This window comes from Salvia splendens, chromosome 20 (genome assembly GCF_004379255.2).
Source record: "Salvia splendens isolate huo1 chromosome 20, SspV2, whole genome shotgun sequence".
Taxonomy (NCBI): Eukaryota; Viridiplantae; Streptophyta; class Magnoliopsida; order Lamiales; family Lamiaceae; genus Salvia; species Salvia splendens.
The window spans coordinates 8424988-8442791 of record NC_056051.1 but is presented as its reverse complement, the minus strand read 5'-3'; the positions used below and the strand labels follow the sequence as shown (position 1 = coordinate 8442791).

Below are 17804 nucleotides of genomic sequence, written 5' to 3'. Positions count from 1 at the left end.
ATAAGCCTTATATTTGGATTAAATTTATAGGATGAACTGAAAGTGCACATATTTTTATAGGACGGAAGAAGTATAAATATTAGTATTAATTATTTATTTTGTATAACTTGTGATATTATATAGTATAATGTACTCCATATTTAAATTTAATTATAAGAAAATAAGTTAAATAATATGATATTTAATTTATATAAATATGTAGGTAAGATTGAAAAAGTAAAAAAAAGGTAGGTGAATATAGAATTGTAGGGGTTGAGTTGGTGTAAATGGTTGGAATACAATCACTATTTGATGTTAAAATTACTTGTGAATATAGACTAAAGGTTCATTTTGGTCCTTAACATATTGTAATTTCTTTATTTTGGTCCAAAACATTATCTTTTGAATTATTCAGACCCTCACAAATAAAAACGGGTCACATTTGGTCCATTTTGGACGGTTCCGTAAAAAATATGACGGAAATTCCAAATTTGGACAGAAATTCAAAAATTGACGGAAACATGCCGACTTCCGACTCCCGGTATTCTGCCGCTGCTGCTCACCGTCAAGTCGTCGTCTCGCCTCCTCTCCCTCACCTTCGACCCCTCTATCGACCACTTCCCCCTCGCCCTCGTCGTCGTCCAGGCACCCTTCGCTACGGCTGCCTCCCCCCGCCGCAGTTCCACCTCCTCCTCTCAAATCGTGGCTTCGGAAACACCGGAAGGCGTCGTCGTCACTAATTTTGCTGGAGATGAAATCGATCGGATACACTCCCGATTGCGGCACCTGCAATCACCTATTTCTGACTCTTTCGAAAATCGTCAATTCGTCGTGTCGCCTCCTCTCCCTCTCCCTCTCCCTCACCCTCGACCCCTCCATCCACCACCTCCCCCTCGCCCTCACCGTCGTCCAAGCACCCTCCGCTACGGCTGTCTTCCCCCCGCCGCAGTTCCACCTCCTCCTCTCAAATTGTGGCTGCGGCAACACCGGAAGGCGTCTACGGGGGATTGATTGCTGAGTTGAGCGAGGCGAGGAAGGTGGACGCCGTGGCGGAGGTGGTGAGGGAGATGATGTAAGGAGGGGGTGAGGCTGAGGGATGAGACGGTGACGACGGTGGGTGAGGCTGAGGGATGATGGAAGGTGGACGTCGTGGCGGAGGTGGTGAGGGAGGTTTGGGTTTAGGATTTCCGCTAAATTTTTTACGGAACCGTCCAAAATGGACCAAATGTGACCCGTTTTTATTTGTGAGGGACCGAATATTTCAAAAGATAATGTTTTGGATCACAATCAAAAAATCGCAATATGTTAAGGACTAAAATGGGCCTTTAGTCATGAATATATATTTGTATTCGAGATAATTACTAAAAGTAGTATACATAGTTATAATTGAGTTGATTTTGTTTTATTCTACTAGGTAAGGTATTGTTTTTTATGACTTTAAGTTCTATTTCTTTTTTACGCTTCTCAAAATATTGTGCTTATGAATATTATCATATATAATATTGAAATTAATTTTGGTAAAAGTGAATTTATTAATGTGAAAAAATATTAGTTTTGTATTCATTTTCTCATGTCTTAATTCTAAAAAACATGTTTTTAGTCAGAAACAATTCTAAAAGTTTTAGTCTGTAATGATATTTGATGGTACTAATGATATGAAAAATAAAATATTTAAAAAGTTTGATAAAGAATATATCTTAAACTTTCATAGGTCACGACTCTCATTGTGCAATATTGGTATTTCAAAAGTTTGATAAATTATCTTAAACTTATTTAAAAAAATTATTAACTCTCATATCAACCTAATCATAAGTATTTTCAATCTAAATTACTCCCTCTGTCCCGCAATAGGAGTCCTATTTAGTTATGACACGAGTTTTAAGAAATGTAAAGAAAAGTGAGTTGAATAAGTTAGTGAAATATGAGTCTCACATATATATATTAGTTATAAGAATTAGATGCTCTTGGTTTGCTTTGTTATTGCAGAAATTCACAACATCAAATGCAAATCTTGAATCAGGGTTCTTCAATCTTCATTCTATGATTTCTCATTGGTGATGCTTAGATTTGTTTCTCCTTAGGTTGTCTTTACTGAATAAAAATATATGAGTGCTAAATAGAAAGAGAAAAATCAAGAAAACTTTAATTAAAAAAAAAAGTTTTTCTCCCTAAGATTGGCAAAGAGTACATAGAGTAGAAGAGCAGTCTGTAGTTGTAATTCTCCAGATCAAACAATAGTAGAAAAATAATTTAAACAAGTTTGTGGTGAATTTATGGCCAAGTTCTTTGTGGCTTGTGTTGGGAAATGGTGAAAGAGTTTCTTGAAGCTGAAGTAGCTTTCAAAATTATGCTAGGTTATCAATAAATTATGGTTTCAGTTTTGGGTTGTGTCTTACTGCACTTTTGTTACGCTGCCAAATGGAGTGGGTGGGGTTAGCAACAGCTTCGTATATAAAGTTGGTAAGTTTGAGTTTTATTAAGGGATAACTGCCTTAAAAGTCACCAACTTTACCCAAATTCCGATTTTTCTCATAACCTATAAAATTGGTGTATAAAGTCACCAACTTTGCATTTAATCACCGATTTCCTGTGATGGTTTTTTCGGTGAAAGAGTGAACTAATGTGTCGTATTTAATTGATGTGACGTCTCGTGGCGGCTGACATGGGCAACAATTATTGACTGTGCAACAATTATTGACTGTGAAAACTGACATGGGTCCTTGTTAGGGCGGTGGGGTGAGTACTCCCCTAACCGAGGATCAATCGAGCTAGGGTTACCTGACCCAACTGAGTTCACATCATCCACAAGCTCCTCGCAACGACCGTGAGGCTCCGATGAGAAATAATTTGCCTGAATTAAGGCACTGGAATCAATTGCGTCGAACGAGTCGCCGGATTCGGTAAAGGTCAACGGCGCCGCCTCGGTGTCCGAGTTGGTTTGGAGAAGCTCCCAGTCTTGAAATCTATTTGTGGCCTCTACGGCATCCATTGCTTGCAGCGAATCAAAATGGGAGGAGAGAGAGAGGGGAAGAGAGATGAAGAAGTTTCTTTAAATTGTTGAGAGGGATTTTAGTAAAGAGTAGAGTAGTACTGCTACAATTATGCGATTCAAATCCGAAATTGATCAAAAATATTAACTTTTTAAAAATTGACTCATAAACAAATGCGATCGTAGTCGGATTGGTCTTATAGTTCTGTAAAATAGAGGGAGTATGATACGATGTTGATCGTATCGAGACAAGGATCGACGGCGAGAGAGCTCGGCGATCAAATTCAGGCTGCACGCGGAGGTCTCCTCCGTCGGACAGTTCGTCAGTTTGTTGAGAGAAAAATAAAGAGAACGCAAATTGGGAAAATTTCTTATCATTCATTCATTAATTAAAATGTGTTGACAAGTTCCCTTTTTATATCTAGGACCTAGGGCGGTTCAACCTACCTATCTCTCGGGAAAGAACCACAAAGAAAACCCGAGATAGAGCTTATAAGTACGCTCGACACTTTGTTCATATTACATTATATTTGTACTAAATAACTAAAGAAAACCATAACTAACCATAATCATCTAATGAACAGCAAAGTCGTGAAAATGAGTTGACGGCCTCCGTGTGCGACGAGCTCTGTTGTGACTATCAATCTGGTCGACGGCTGCATGAAGATGGGTTGCTGCTGTGGAACTCTTATCAACTCCCCCCCCCCCCCCCGATAGGATCATCCTTGTCCTCAAGGATAAATGGAGGAAAAGTCGGGGAATTGTCTATCGAATCAGACCACTGAAACAGCCCTTGTTCAACCGGTTGTCCGTGTTGCATCACCACGCGACGTTCCTGCAACCTTATCAATTTGACAACAGGTCGCGACATGAAAAACTCTTCAGGAAGTGGTGCCACAGCCTGCGACGCAGAATCTGCCGAGAATTGGGACAAAACGTGAAGGGCAGTAGGAGGCAATTCTTTTGGAAATTCATCCTGGAGGCCAGGCTGGTCTATAGGCTGATCTGCTGGAATTTCAGCAAGATTTAAAAAATCCAGCTCGTCCATATGTGAAATCAACATCGTCAAAGCAGCCGACATTCGGTGCGACAAAGTTGAAAGGCTACGAAGGACGACAAGAGCATCATCACGGAAGAACTCCATAGTCCGGGCTGAATAATCATGTGTGACACATCCCAATGATTCCAACCATTCCATACCCCATATGATATCCGGACCATGAAATGCCAAAATATATAAATCAATGAGAAATATATGGCCTTGTAGATCGACAACCGTCTCCTCGCTGACATGAGAACAAACTAAGGATTCACCATTACCGACATAAACACGAAAAGGTTTAATCTTCGTCAAAGAAAGACTTAGCTTTTCGGCGATGCACGGATGTATAAAATCATGGGAGCTTCCGTTGTCAATTAGAATATTCACAGCAGATTTGTGGATTGTTCCCACAAAATTAAAAGACTTCAGGTGTTGTCGGCCTTCGACGGCATTCAAGTGAGATAGATCCGCTGTGATATCATTATCATCCGTCTCTAATTCAACCACATCATCTTCGTCAGCATCGACGCCCATGTAAGCCAAAAAATTATGGTTACACACATGACCCGTGGCCCACTTGTCTTCACAATACCAGCATAACCCGCGACGAGATCGATCTGCCTTCTCCGATGCAGAAAGGCGCATCACCGGTAGTTTGACGAGCTCTCGGAATCTGCCACCCGAAGGTCGTGGACCTTGAGAAGAAGAAGATGTAATTGGGTTTGGGGTAGGAGAGGTGCTGTATGTAGTCCTCGGTTCACGCGGAATCCATTGTTGATGCTGATAATTAGAGGTTGACGGTTGATGCTCCGGACGACATGCCGATAATTCCTTGGCCAAGGCAAAAGCTGCAGCAAGTGTAGCAGGGCGATGTAACTTGACCTCCCGTTGCAATGGTTGTTTAAGACCAGCGATATAAATGGGAAGAAGAATATAATCCGGGACGCCGGAGAGCTTATTCTGCAATCTCTCAAACTCAAGCTGATAATCCGACACCGTGCCGGTTTGACACAATTTTGCGATTAAGCCAATGTAACTTTCATAACAGTCCGGATCGAAACGATAACGTACGTCGGATAGAAAGTCTTGCCAAGTAACAAAATCATTATTAGAGCAATAATGTTTTATCCATTCGGAGGCCGGCGGGTCGAATAATGGGACGACATAGTGCAACCTGTTTGTATCCGGCATCATCAGATGATCGAAATAATATTGGATTTTGAAAATCCAATACCAACAAGAAGTAGGCCGAGGGCCGACCATTGGTGAAGAAAACGGGCGGTCGACGATCGTCGTTGGGCCGTACTGCGAATGCACCTGATTAGTTGGTAGCGTGTGTGGATGATAAGGTCGAGCATGAGCATATGGATCAGAGCCGTACATTGGAGGAGAGTTGTATTGGAGAGGCAGTTGTGGTAGTACGAATCCAGTATGTGGAGGTTGTGAAGATGTAGTTACTTGTTGGTAGTGGGAAAGAGGAGTTGTGGACGGTTGTGGAGGAAATTGAAACCCACTAACTGCTGAATTGGGCGGTTGCTGAATCGGATGAGGGTGGAGAACCGCTGCGGAGAGTGGAATAGCATATGGTGGATCAGGATCGGGCCGGGGAGGAACACGATGGTCTATTGGCCGGTGTTCAGATGCAGCCAATCGTGACTCCAATCTTGCAAACGAGGACATAATCCACTCCCACTGACCGGTGGACATGACCTCCGAGGCAGGAGCGGCCACCGTCGGCATGTTCGGATCAGGCCGAACAACATCAGTTTGCGGCAACCCGAGCTGTTCCCGGCTGGGAATAATAGGTATGTCATTGGGATTGGTAGCCATGAGAACGTCAATGAAAGCACCAGATGATACGATGTTGATCGTATCGAGACAAGGATCGACGGCGAGAGAGCTCGGCGATCAAATTCAGGCTGCACGCGGAGGTCTCCTCCATCGGACAGTTCGTCAGTTTGTTGAGAGAAAAATAAAGAGAACGCAAATTGGGAAAATTTCTTATCATTCATTCATTAATTAAAATGTGTTGACAAGTTCCCTTTTTATATCTAGGACCTAGGGCGGTTCAACCTACCTATCTCTCGGGAAAGAACCACAAAGAAAACCCGAGATAGAGCTTATAAGTACGCTCGACACTTTGTTCATATTACATTATATTTGTACTAAATAACTAAAGAAAACCATAACTAACCATAATCATCTAATGAACAGCAAAGTCGTGAAAATGAGTTGACGGCCTCTGTGTGCGACGAGCTCTGTTGTGACTATCAATCTGGTCGACGGCTGCATGAAGATGGGTTGCTGCTGTGGAACTCTTATCAGAGTATAAATAAACCGCATAGATAGTGTTGAACATGGTCTTGAGCAAAAGCACAGTTGCTAGATTTTCATGAATATAAAATCATATGGAACCGATACCAAATTGTTTAAATCCCATTTTATTAATCCCCTTTATCTCTTTACATCAAGCTATAAGCGACTTATCATATTGATAGAAATTACGATAGGAATCATAGGACAACATAAATTTATAAATGATAAATAGTAGTAGTAGTATGAATGAAAACATATTTAATCACGTGTTTACCTATATTATATATGCTGTCGTTTTCTTATATTTTTCCACTTAGTAATGTGACATTTTTTTGCTATAATATAAGTATTACGTAGATATTTAGCCGTAGGGGAAACCACCACAGGCAACACTAAGTGGCCAAAGGCCACCCGTATTCCATCACTACAGGACGGGACGGCGGCGTGAAGCGTTGCAGCGCCCCGTCTCGTCCCCAACCCGTTCCGCATTCCATCCCGCTGTGACGAATGGCGATACGTCTCGCCACGCGCCGAGGCGACGTGACGCTCTCCGGCGCCATGCGTGACGTCCACTAGCCAGCCCGCGAATGGGCATCGTCACACTGACGCAATAAATCATTTTTAAAAAAAAATCAAATTAAATAAAAAAAATTTAAAAATGAAAAACGGTAATATTACCGTTATATTACCGTTTTTCCTTTTTTATTATTTTTTATTGTTTTACTCTATAAATACTCCTAATTCATCCTCATTTCACACACAACTACACATCTATTCTTCGCAAATCGTCTCCATTTCCTCTCAAATTTTCATCTAACCTCCCATCACAAAATGTCCGGCGACGGGAACTCTGGCGGTGGCGGTGGCGGTGGCGGTGGCGGCTCCGGCGGGTTCGACATCAACACGTTCGGCGTCTGGGGGGGGCATGTACAATGTCCTCGGTGGTGGTTCCGGTTCGTTGACGCCGAGCACCCAGGGTTCGTCGACGCCGGGGGTACCAACCACCCCATTTTGATGTAGATGCATACACCCCGAGGTATTCGCAGGGATTATCCCAGATTCGGGAGGATTATTCCGTTGAACCCACTCCGGAAGAAGGCCGAGGCGGTGGAGGCTCCAGGGTGGAGGCAAAGGCTGGAGGGGAGGAGGAGGAGGATCTAGGCCGGCATCCGTACGACCCCAAGGAAACGCTGGCGGTGTACAACACCTGGATCAGCGTCTCGTACGATCCCATCGTCGGGAATCAACAACCCCGGAAGTGCTTCTGGAAAAAGGTCACCGAGGCCTACCACAAGATTAAGCCGAAGGGCTCCCGCGCGCCGCACATATAAGATGTTCCGCGCTCACTTTGACCGAGTCGACAGAGAGGTCAAAAAATTCTGCGCCATCTACAAGAATGAAGCGGCTCATTACCAAAGCAGAGCCACGGGAGTCGACATTCTGAGGTCGGCTTTGCGAGTCTACTTCGACGACACCGATAAACAATTCAAATATGTCGATGTTTGGGAGGTCGTCAAAGACGAAGAAAGGTGCGCCGCAGGTGAGTTTGCCTCGCAAGAGGTTGGGGGCACGACAGACGATGCCGGGGGGTCCTCCCGTGGGCGCCGTCGGCCGCAAAGGAGAAATGCGGCGAAGGCGGCTAGAGGGAGGAGGGGCCGAGCGGAATCAAGCCAGGCGGGCTCGGGCTCGGGGGACCCTCGAACTCCCTTATGTCCATGTACCTGACCGCCACAATGGCAGACACTTCCCGCATGACGCCTCCCCAATATCAAGCCTATCTTAAAGGAATTGCGTTTATGGCAACACAACTTGACATTCCGCCTCCTCACGGCTTCAGTGCACCTCCACCGCCTTCGGGGGATGATTCGGCGGCGGAGTAGTTTTTTTTATTTTCTATAAAATTGTATTTTAAATTATGTCATTTTTATTTTTTTAGGATTTTAATTATGTGTTTTTTTTTTATTTTTTTGAATTTTAAGTTGTATTTTTATTTTATGTTGTAATTTTCTTTTATTTTTAATGAAGTGTGTTTTTTTTAATTGAATTTGGTTGGAAATAAAAATAAAAAATGAAATTGAATGAATAGTAATTTAAGGGACGGAGGGTTGTAGATTCCGTCTCTTAGTTAAGAGATGGAGTTAAAAAGTACAATGAGACCCATGAATAATAATTTAAGGGACGGATAAGTGACATGGCCTTAGAGCATGAATAACCCCGTTCCCATTTCCGGCCCCAAGTCCCCTCCACGTCATCATTCCCCTAAATTTGAGTCCCGACCCACAACTGCTCTAACCCTGCAGGCCCCAACCCGGGCAGCAACTAATAAATGACACTATTCACAATTCCAACTTATTTTACTCGTAAAATAGAATACGTTGAGCAATTATAACACAAGAAATTCATTTTTAATACAAAATAATAAATTATAAACTAAAAATTATAAAAAATTAGAAAATTTAAAAAAAGTGCAAAAAAAATATTAAAAAATTAAAAATATTAAAAATATTAAAAAAATGACACCACAAAGGGATGCTCAATAAATAACGACATACGAGTATTTAAAAAGGAAAGCAAATTGAAATAATTGTAAGCATGAGAATCTTAGGAATGCAATGGATTTATCTCCTTATTTATAATCACCTGACTTCCTGTGTATGCAGTAATTCACAGTAAAGAATTTTACTCCATTGAAAATATACACATCTTTAGGTAATATTTAGACCTCAATACTGTCTTGAGTGCTAAATACATTAAATGTCATTTTGGAATATATGATATTAAATGTCTTTATTATGATAAATGGACTTTCTATTTTATTAATTCATTTTACTCAATAGTAGTAGTAGTTTTTTTATTTGACTTTTCTATCTATATTCATTTATATTTTTCAAATATATGCCAGAATTTGACTGTAAATCGTAAACAAAGGAAATGCTAAATGAAAATTTTATTTTTTATTAAGAAAAAAATGATTTTTTTTTCTTCGAAATAAGGGGGAGGAGGGGAGAGAGAAACACTGTATTAGAATAAATTAATCTGAGTTTCCTTTTTCACCTCATCACAAAAATCAGTCACAATCAGCCGCCAGACACACACACACACGCACTCAGTGAGCTCTGCAAATCAATCATCAACAATGGCGTTCGCATCTCCCCTCACTCCATCATATTCCTTACCCAATCTCTCTTCCATGCCCAAGAATTCCATCACAACACTCAACAAGATCTACCCTTCCACTCTCCTACATCGACCCCCCATTTTCAGGTATAAGATTCTCAACCAATGGGGCACTTTCTTTTTTGGATTTTAGCGTCTAAAGATTGAAGTTTTTTTTGTAGATGCTTGAGTATTAAAGATTCAGTTCTTGAGTTTCACCATGTGTTGATTTTGCAGTGATATATGTATGCCAATGCATGCAGCTACTGGAAAATATGTTTGGATTTTTTTTTGAGAGCCAACAATTGAATTTTTAGCTTTAATAAATTCTTGATTCAATTCTATGTGGGCTTGCTGTAAATGGTGTCACGTCTGCATTTGGAGCTATAACCTTGACAGGGTGATGAATGTATGGTATTGATAAATTTATGATTTTCAGTTTTAGGTTCTGTGTTTTGTCATGACTACAAAATTGCAGTTACTTTTCTTACTTGAGCTAAGATTTTTGGCAATATTTTCAACTTCAAAGCTGGAAAATTGCATTCTTGATTATTTTGAAATTTATTTCTTGGGTTTCCAGGTTGGAATTCCCTGTTGCTTGTTTAGTTTTAATTTATTTAAACAACCTTCTGAAGACTGATTTGGGTCTCTTTGTCACAGAGTGTGTTGCAATTCTCAGTTGCAAGGAAGGGACTCGTCGAATTTTAACCTGTTTGCTTCAGTCACTAGTGCAGGTTCACCTAGAATTTTTCCTTTACTACAACTCATGAGCATATGTCTTGTACTAATAAGGTGTCTAAATCCCTAGATGTTCTACTGGACGAAGCTGTCGAGCAAGTTAAACTTCCAAAAGGCAACACTTGGTCCATTCATAAATTTGGTGGCACCTGTGTTGGAACTTCTGAAAGAATACAAAATGTTGCCAACATTGTTGTTAAGGATGAGTCAGAGAGAAAATTGGTTGTCGTGTCTGCAATGTCAAAGGTGACGGATATGATGTATGATCTTATACACAAGGCACAGGCTCGGGATGATTCCTATGTAACTGCACTGGATGCTGTTCTGGAGAAGCACAAGTCGACAGCAATTGATCTTCTCAAGGGAGATGATCTGAACAAATTCTTGGCACAGTTGCATAAGGACATAAACAACCTGAAGGCCATGCTGCGTGCAATATATATCGGTATGTGTGTTTGTAGATAACGGCCAACACTTAGATATATGAGGTTTGATAACAAAATTATTCTGTCCTGCCTATGCAAAAAATGCACTACTCAACAGTTTTAGTTATTCAACGCTACTGGATTATTCTCTTGCCTATAGAAAAACCAATTAATTAGCGATTTGATTTTGTGGCAGTGTCAATCTATGCGTGATACAAATTTAAAGTTCAATCATACATAGTTATTTATTTGCTTTCCCTTACTGAGATGACCTTTCCTTGATGCTTGAATTGCATTTGAGTATTGACAATCTTGATGTACTGCAGCTGGCCACGCAACTGAATCCTTTTCTGACTTTGTGGCTGGACATGGCGAGTTATGGTCAGCAGAATTACTGTCTTCCGTTATCAGAAAGGTGATTCTTATATTCTAGGCATTTATTTATGAGTTTTCTGTACTTACCAATTTAATTTTCTTAAAAATATTTGTTTGGTTTTGTAGAGTGGATTAAAATGTGCTTGCATGGACACTAGAGATGTCCTCGTGGTAAATCCTACAAGTTCTGATCAAGTTGACCCAGATTACGTGGAGTCAGGCCAAAGACTTGAGAAGTGGTACTCCCAAAATTCATCTGACATAATTGTTGCGACTGGGTTTATTGCCAGTACACCTGAGAATATTCCCACAACTTTGAAGCGAGACGGAAGTGACTTTTCTGCTGCTATCATGGGTGCCCTGTTCAAAGCACGTCAAGTGACGATTTGGACAGACGTGGATGGTGTGTACAGTGCAGATCCCAGAAAAGGTTTGTTCCAGTTGTCTGCATACTTAATTTGTTAAAGTCTAGCCTTTGAAGTCATTTCAGTAATATCCTCTTTCTCGTTGTCTGTGGCAGTTAGTGAGGCTGTGGTTTTGAACAAATTGTCTTATCAGGAGGCATGGGAAATGGTAAGACTTTTCTAGTAATGAGTCCTAGGTTTCGACAATGTATCAGCCATTAACCAGTTTTATCTATGCAGTCATACTTTGGGGCAAATGTCTTACATCCTCGAACAATTATTCCTGTCATGAAATATGACATTCCAATTGTAATAAGAAATATTTTCAACCTCTCTGCACCCGGTACAACAATCTGCCGACCTGCTGATTTTGAAAATGAAGATGGATTGGAGTTTACAGTTAAAGGGTTTGCAACAATAGACAACTTGGCCCTTGTAAATGTTGAAGGGTGAGCTTTCAATTCATAGAATTGTGATAATTGTGGACTATTAAGTCAATGTTCGGCTCGTTCTTCCATCTCTGTTACATAGCTCTTAGTCACAAATATATTCTGCAGAACTGGAATGGCTGGGGTTCCAGGTACTTCTAGTGCTATTTTCGGTGCTGTGAAAGATGTAGGAGCAAATGTGATTATGATATCCCAGGTACTTTTACTCGCGTGTTTCCCCCATGCATAATATTAACCTTTCATTGAGGATCTGATGAATCCTTCGACACAGGCCAGTAGTGAGCATTCCGTGTGTTTTGCTGTGCCTGAAAAAGAAGTCAAGGCTGTTGCTGCAGCATTAGAGTCTAGATTTCGCCAGGCCTTGAGTGCTGGTCGTCTTTCTCAGGTACTTATATGAAAAGTTTCACCACCTGAATAGTCTACCATGTTATGTCTGCTTTAAGGAAAATGTAAGTATTTTATAGTGCGATTACATAATCGTTACAGATAATCTTGTGGTCATCGAGTTCATTCATTGATGTTGTACGATGGTGGGAGATTTGCCTCATTAATTGAAAGACTAGTTAGTATGTTTGATGTAAGCACATCACGATTCATGGGTCCTCTCTCATCTGAAAAATGATATACTACTATTAAACTACATCTGACAGAATCTACTTCAACATATAAGCATATAATTGGTACAGTTCATTCTTTATTGTATTCTCTTTAATAAAAGAATTACACTGGATGTGGGTAGAGAAGTTCACATTTAATATCATAAGTGCTACTTCATTCGTGTCTTGCTTCTATGTTTCATGTTACAGACAGCTACTTGTTGTGATGCAAATACACATTGACGTAATCAGTAATACATTTGATTTTTTAGAGAATCGTCAATATTATTTTACCCCTACGCAAGCATTGTACTATTATTGTGTAGTTAATAATTGTTGCATATATGAAATGAATGCACTATATATCTTTTACAATAACTATCTATAATACTCCTTATTCTCAATATATTTGTAAGTTTAATTTCTCGATTATGTTGGACATCTTACAGATTGCGGTAATTCCCAATTGTAGCATTTTAGCTGCAGTCGGACAGAAAATGGCAAGTACCCCAGGGGTTAGTGCCACACTTTTCAGTGCACTTGCCAAGGTAAAAAACTTTAATTTTTTATGGAGTAGTACTTAACTTTTATGGTACCTTCCTTATACACATTTAATTTACCTACCACTCTATGGATTATCTATAAATACTGTTTTAGTAGAGTAACACAGTAACTTATCACTAGAAAAGAATTATAAAGATAAATGCAAAATCGTCTCTCTTTTTTTTTTTGGGGGGGGGGGGGGTATATCAGATGTAAAATCATAATTATGTCCTTCCTTCTACAGGCTAATATCAATATACGTGCTATAGCCCAAGGCTGCTCGGAGTATAATGTCACCGTAGTTGTGAAACGGGAAGACTGTGTAAAGGCATTACGAGCTGTGCACTCCAGATTTTATCTATCCAGAACTACAATAGCAATGGGCATCATTGGACCAGGATTGATTGGAGGCACATTGCTCGATCAGCTCAAGGAACAGGTACACTTTCAAACGATCGCCCTTTAATCTTTTAGCAATCAATATCTGTAACAATAGTCTTTTCTTTCATTTCTTTTACCATCTACGAATCTATGTTTTGTCATCTGCATGACTTATTGGCTTATTTCTGGTCTCTGTGCTTTTCAAATCGATGAAGATTATGCCTCCTTCATACACATGTATTTCATCTAACCATGTAGGCAGCAGTCCTCAAGGAAAATTCTAACATTGATCTTCGTGTGTTGGGTTTAACCGGATCAAAGACTATGCTCTTGAGTGATATGTAAGTATTTGAATTTAACAATGATAACCAGTACACATGCCTTTGGATTTGACAACCTTGCACTTGATTATTGCAGGGGAGTTGACTTGTCGACATGGAGAGATCAACTAGAGGAGAATGGGGAAAAGGCGGACATGGAGAAGTTTGTTCGACATGTGCACAACAATCATTTTATCCCAAATACTGTCATAGTAGATTGCACTGCAGACTCATCTATTGCAAGCCATTACCATGATTGGTTGCGTCGAGGGATCCATGTCGTCACCCCAAATAAGAAAGCCAATTCCGGACCACTTGAGCAGGTACAGATTAATGATTAATACTGCATCTGTGGTAGCTGAAGTTGTTCTGAACATCTTTCTAATCTATGTATGCACATGATATTTTTCATATACAATTGATAATTCTAATGACAACTTTTGTCTTTTTTTTTTTTGAATTCCTCTTACTTGTAGTATTTGAAACTGAGAACTCTTCAGCGACAGTCCTACACGCATTACTTTTATGAAGGAACTGTTGGAGCTGGTTTACCAATCATTAGCACTTTGCAAGGACTCCTTGAAACTGGGGATAAAATATTACGAATTGAAGGCATTTTTAGGTTAGTGTTCGACGCATTCCTTCTGTAGCTTTATTATGAGGCAGTTTAGCATCATTCATCTCCCAGTTTGTTAGCAAGAGAAGCTTTTGCTTATCATAAGACTTATTTTACTTTATATGTGGTCATGCAGTGGGACTTTAAGTTACATATTTAACAACTTCAAGGGTGCAAGGGCATTCAGTGAAGTGGTGAAGGAGGCAAAAGAGGCAGGTTATACCGAACCTGATCCAAGAGATGATTTATCTGGGACAGATGTTGCTAGAAAGGTATATCTGCTACATCATAACACATTGAATATTGCCTAGCTTCGGGAAAGTAATAGAAGAACCTCAGACAACAAATTCTCCTCATAGGACTACCTTCTTTACCTCTACTAATTTCATTTTCCTATGTGCAACTCCAGTGAGTTAATTTTGCACTTGTCAAATGTTTGATCGGCGCAGGTGATAATCCTTGCCCGAGAATCTGGGATGAAGCTGGAATTGTCAGACATACCCATTCAGAGTCTAGTACCGGACCCACTAAAGGCATGAACAAACTCAATTAGTGAGGCTCCTCAATCACTAGTACATATCTTTGATTCGATTTCTTATGGCTTGTGCCAGGATGTAGCTTCAGCTGAGGAGTTTATGGAGGAGCTCCATAAGTATGATCAAGACTTGGCAAAGCAAAGGCAGGAGGCTGAAGCTACTGGAGAAGTAAGAACTTTTAAGTTTTATTTTCAGAAAGCATGCAAAACTTTTGAATCAGAAAATAACATCTAGTTAGGGGTACCAATGTTGCTGGGTGATGAGAGACCCTGCAGCGATTTGGTGGAGATAAGAACGAAATAAGAAACTATGTATCTCCTTCTGCTTCCACACCTCCCTGTTCATGCACTCATGACGATCTTGAAATATTTGAAGGTCTTGAGATACGTGGGAGTAGTAGATGTTGTCAACCAGAAAGGAACAGTGGAGCTACGCAGATATAAGAAGGAGCATCCGTTTGCCCAACTTTCTGGATCTGATAACATAATAGCATTCTCAACTCAGAGGTATGAGAAGCAGCCGCTGATTGTCCGTGGCCCTGGTGCTGGGGCTGAGGTGACAGCTGGTGGAGTATTCAGCGACATATTGCGCCTTGCATCATATCTTGGTGCGCCATCGTAAGTTCAATGACAGCTGATCTTGAACAGGACGAAGGGTTATACTTAAACCAGTTTAGGCCTGCCTTTTTGTGTCTCTTCCCTGTCCAAGCCCGAGCGTCTGATACCCGGACACGTTTCTGTGTCTGTATTCCCATGAGATTTCGTGGCCTCAATGAGTGGCATAACTACTGTAACTTCGTAAGCAGATCATGTTGAGTAAGTCTTCCTAGTGATGTTTGATGGTTTTAAGATCAAGTACTAAGTAACTGTGTATTCAAAGATGACTAAGATAGTATGAGGTATCCTAGAGGAATGGGGTTGTATGTCTGGCTAATTCTCTCTTTGCATAGTAGATAAAAGTTCAATATTTCTTGACAGGAATATGAATTTGCATGTATAACACGATATTATGCGCAATGAAAATGGTATTGCTGCAGAAATTGCAGTCATGAAACCTCAATTCAGTTGGTAGATATACAAACTACAGCATGATCACGTCATTTTAATTTGATACCAAGGTAATATTTCTGGTCTCTGAAAAACCTGGTAATAGTTTCAGCCTTTTCAGTTGAAAGATCGGTGTTCTCCACAATGTGCTCCTTTGATGCCTTTGCTATTGCTTCAATGGAACCAATGGCTTGATTCAGCTGCAGATCAGAACTCATTTTTATACCACTACAAACAAAGGATGGAAAAGGGAAAAATCATCAGCAAATTGTATTATTACCGCAATGGCATCATGGCTATCAATCCCAGGGATAGATGTAACCACTTTGACGTAGACATCCATGGATTGAACTGACTTCTCCCTCTAAATTCACATGGACAATTTTTTAAGCATGCAATGCAGATGACATGACTTCTTAACGGTTAACAGTAACAAGAAAAAAGGATTGATCAACGAACCTCAGTTTTCAGTTTTGCTATAGCATCATGTTTCTTACAAACTGCAGGAGCATGCCTTGGATAAATGTACAATTCAAGATCCTGAATAACGATGCTTATTAAATGATCTCACCTCCACGGGCATGTGCTATCTTTACAATCTTCTCGAATCCCATCTCCAAATCCTGCACGGGGATGAAAGTCGGCCTACCAAACTCCATGCCATGTCTGAAAAACAAAATGCAGATTTCTCAGCCAAGAACGTACTTAACAAAGCTTGAAATAGTTTAGAATGAGCCGAGAATTAACTAACTTGAAATATGAGCGTATGAAATAGTCATTCTGATCCTTGGTTGGGAGGGTAACAACCACATAGAAATGGGCAAACTGTTCCTTTAACTTCTGAATTCTGCATCAAGCAGCAGACGAAGCCTCATAAGAATCAATTTTATAACAAAAGTTAGAGATTGCATCTTCTTTTCTGGATTATTAGGAAGGTGAACATTATTCACTTGCTGTAGATGGATTCAGTGCAGCCAGAATCCCAACTGGTCACGAATACAAAGGCAACGGACACGCCTCCACAGTTGAAGATGAAATCCTGAAAATGAAGCAACATTAAACCTAAGCATGGTGCATACGGAGGTATCCATGAGCTAGAGAAAAAGAGAGTACTGGGGCAATTGACACAAAATTCAGTCTAAAAGAATTCTCAGTGAGGAACGAAGAGATGAAGCTGATAAAGGATGGATGCTGCTCATCTTTCCATGTTGTGCTCATGATACAAACGCCATTGCAACCTTCACCTGATTGAAATCCAATCACCATCAATCAGAAGACAACTCAAAAAGCTGGATTCATAATAATAAGATCTATGTACTCATATATTTTTTTTGTTAAAAAATGTTTGATTTAACATCCAGTTAAATTTGGAAGGAGCAGAAAATAGGCATAACCTAACCATTAAACGCAAAACAACTTGAAATTCCTCACAATCGCTGATAATAAATTCTACTGCATTTTCGAAAATTCAGCAGACAGCAGCAACATTTCGAAATTCAAGCTGATTTAGTGTATAAGCGTTAGATCCAAAGACAAAACCAGCATTTCTAACACTGGAAGAATATCTATGCGAGAATCTAAAAAAAATCCAAAACGGAACAAAATCAAATAAAACATAAATTATGCAGGAATCAGATTATCAAGAGCGATAAGGTAAATAGAAAGCAAATCACCATTGTTTGATAGTTGCGAAGGTGTTGATTCTCTGTAATTTGTCACAGGATTCATGATTGCGGCAGATTGGCATTCGACGAAGCAGAGAAGATGCAATCAGCGATCAAAATAACACTAAATATATTATATACGCACTTTAGCGGGAAGAAGGATTTGGGACTAAAATTCAATTATTTAAAATTTTGTATCGGGTTGTTTTGCAAAACATAAAAACTTTAG

General features: G+C 40.1%; 1 protein-coding gene and 1 pseudogene across 1 annotated transcript; one reads left to right on the top strand and one right to left on the bottom strand.

Annotated features, from left to right (window-relative positions):
- The first annotated feature begins 9370 nt into the window (after window positions 1-9370).
- On the top strand, window positions 9371-15924 carry LOC121782254 (bifunctional aspartokinase/homoserine dehydrogenase 1, chloroplastic-like). The gene is made up of 18 exons (XM_042180010.1): window positions 9371-9590; window positions 10143-10216; window positions 10291-10665; window positions 10972-11060; window positions 11147-11450; window positions 11541-11593; window positions 11665-11873; window positions 11982-12069; window positions 12145-12258; window positions 12919-13017; window positions 13257-13451; window positions 13652-13734; window positions 13811-14036; window positions 14190-14335; window positions 14466-14601; window positions 14779-14862; window positions 14941-15033; window positions 15241-15924. Exons 1-18 carry the CDS (start codon window positions 9463-9465, stop codon window positions 15484-15486), a joined length of 2742 nt encoding a protein of 913 aa, XP_042035944.1. The 5' UTR covers window positions 9371-9462; the 3' UTR covers window positions 15487-15924.
- LOC121782255 lies at window positions 15443-17803 on the bottom strand (annotated as a pseudogene).
- Between the last annotated feature and the right edge of the window lies 1 nt (window position 17804).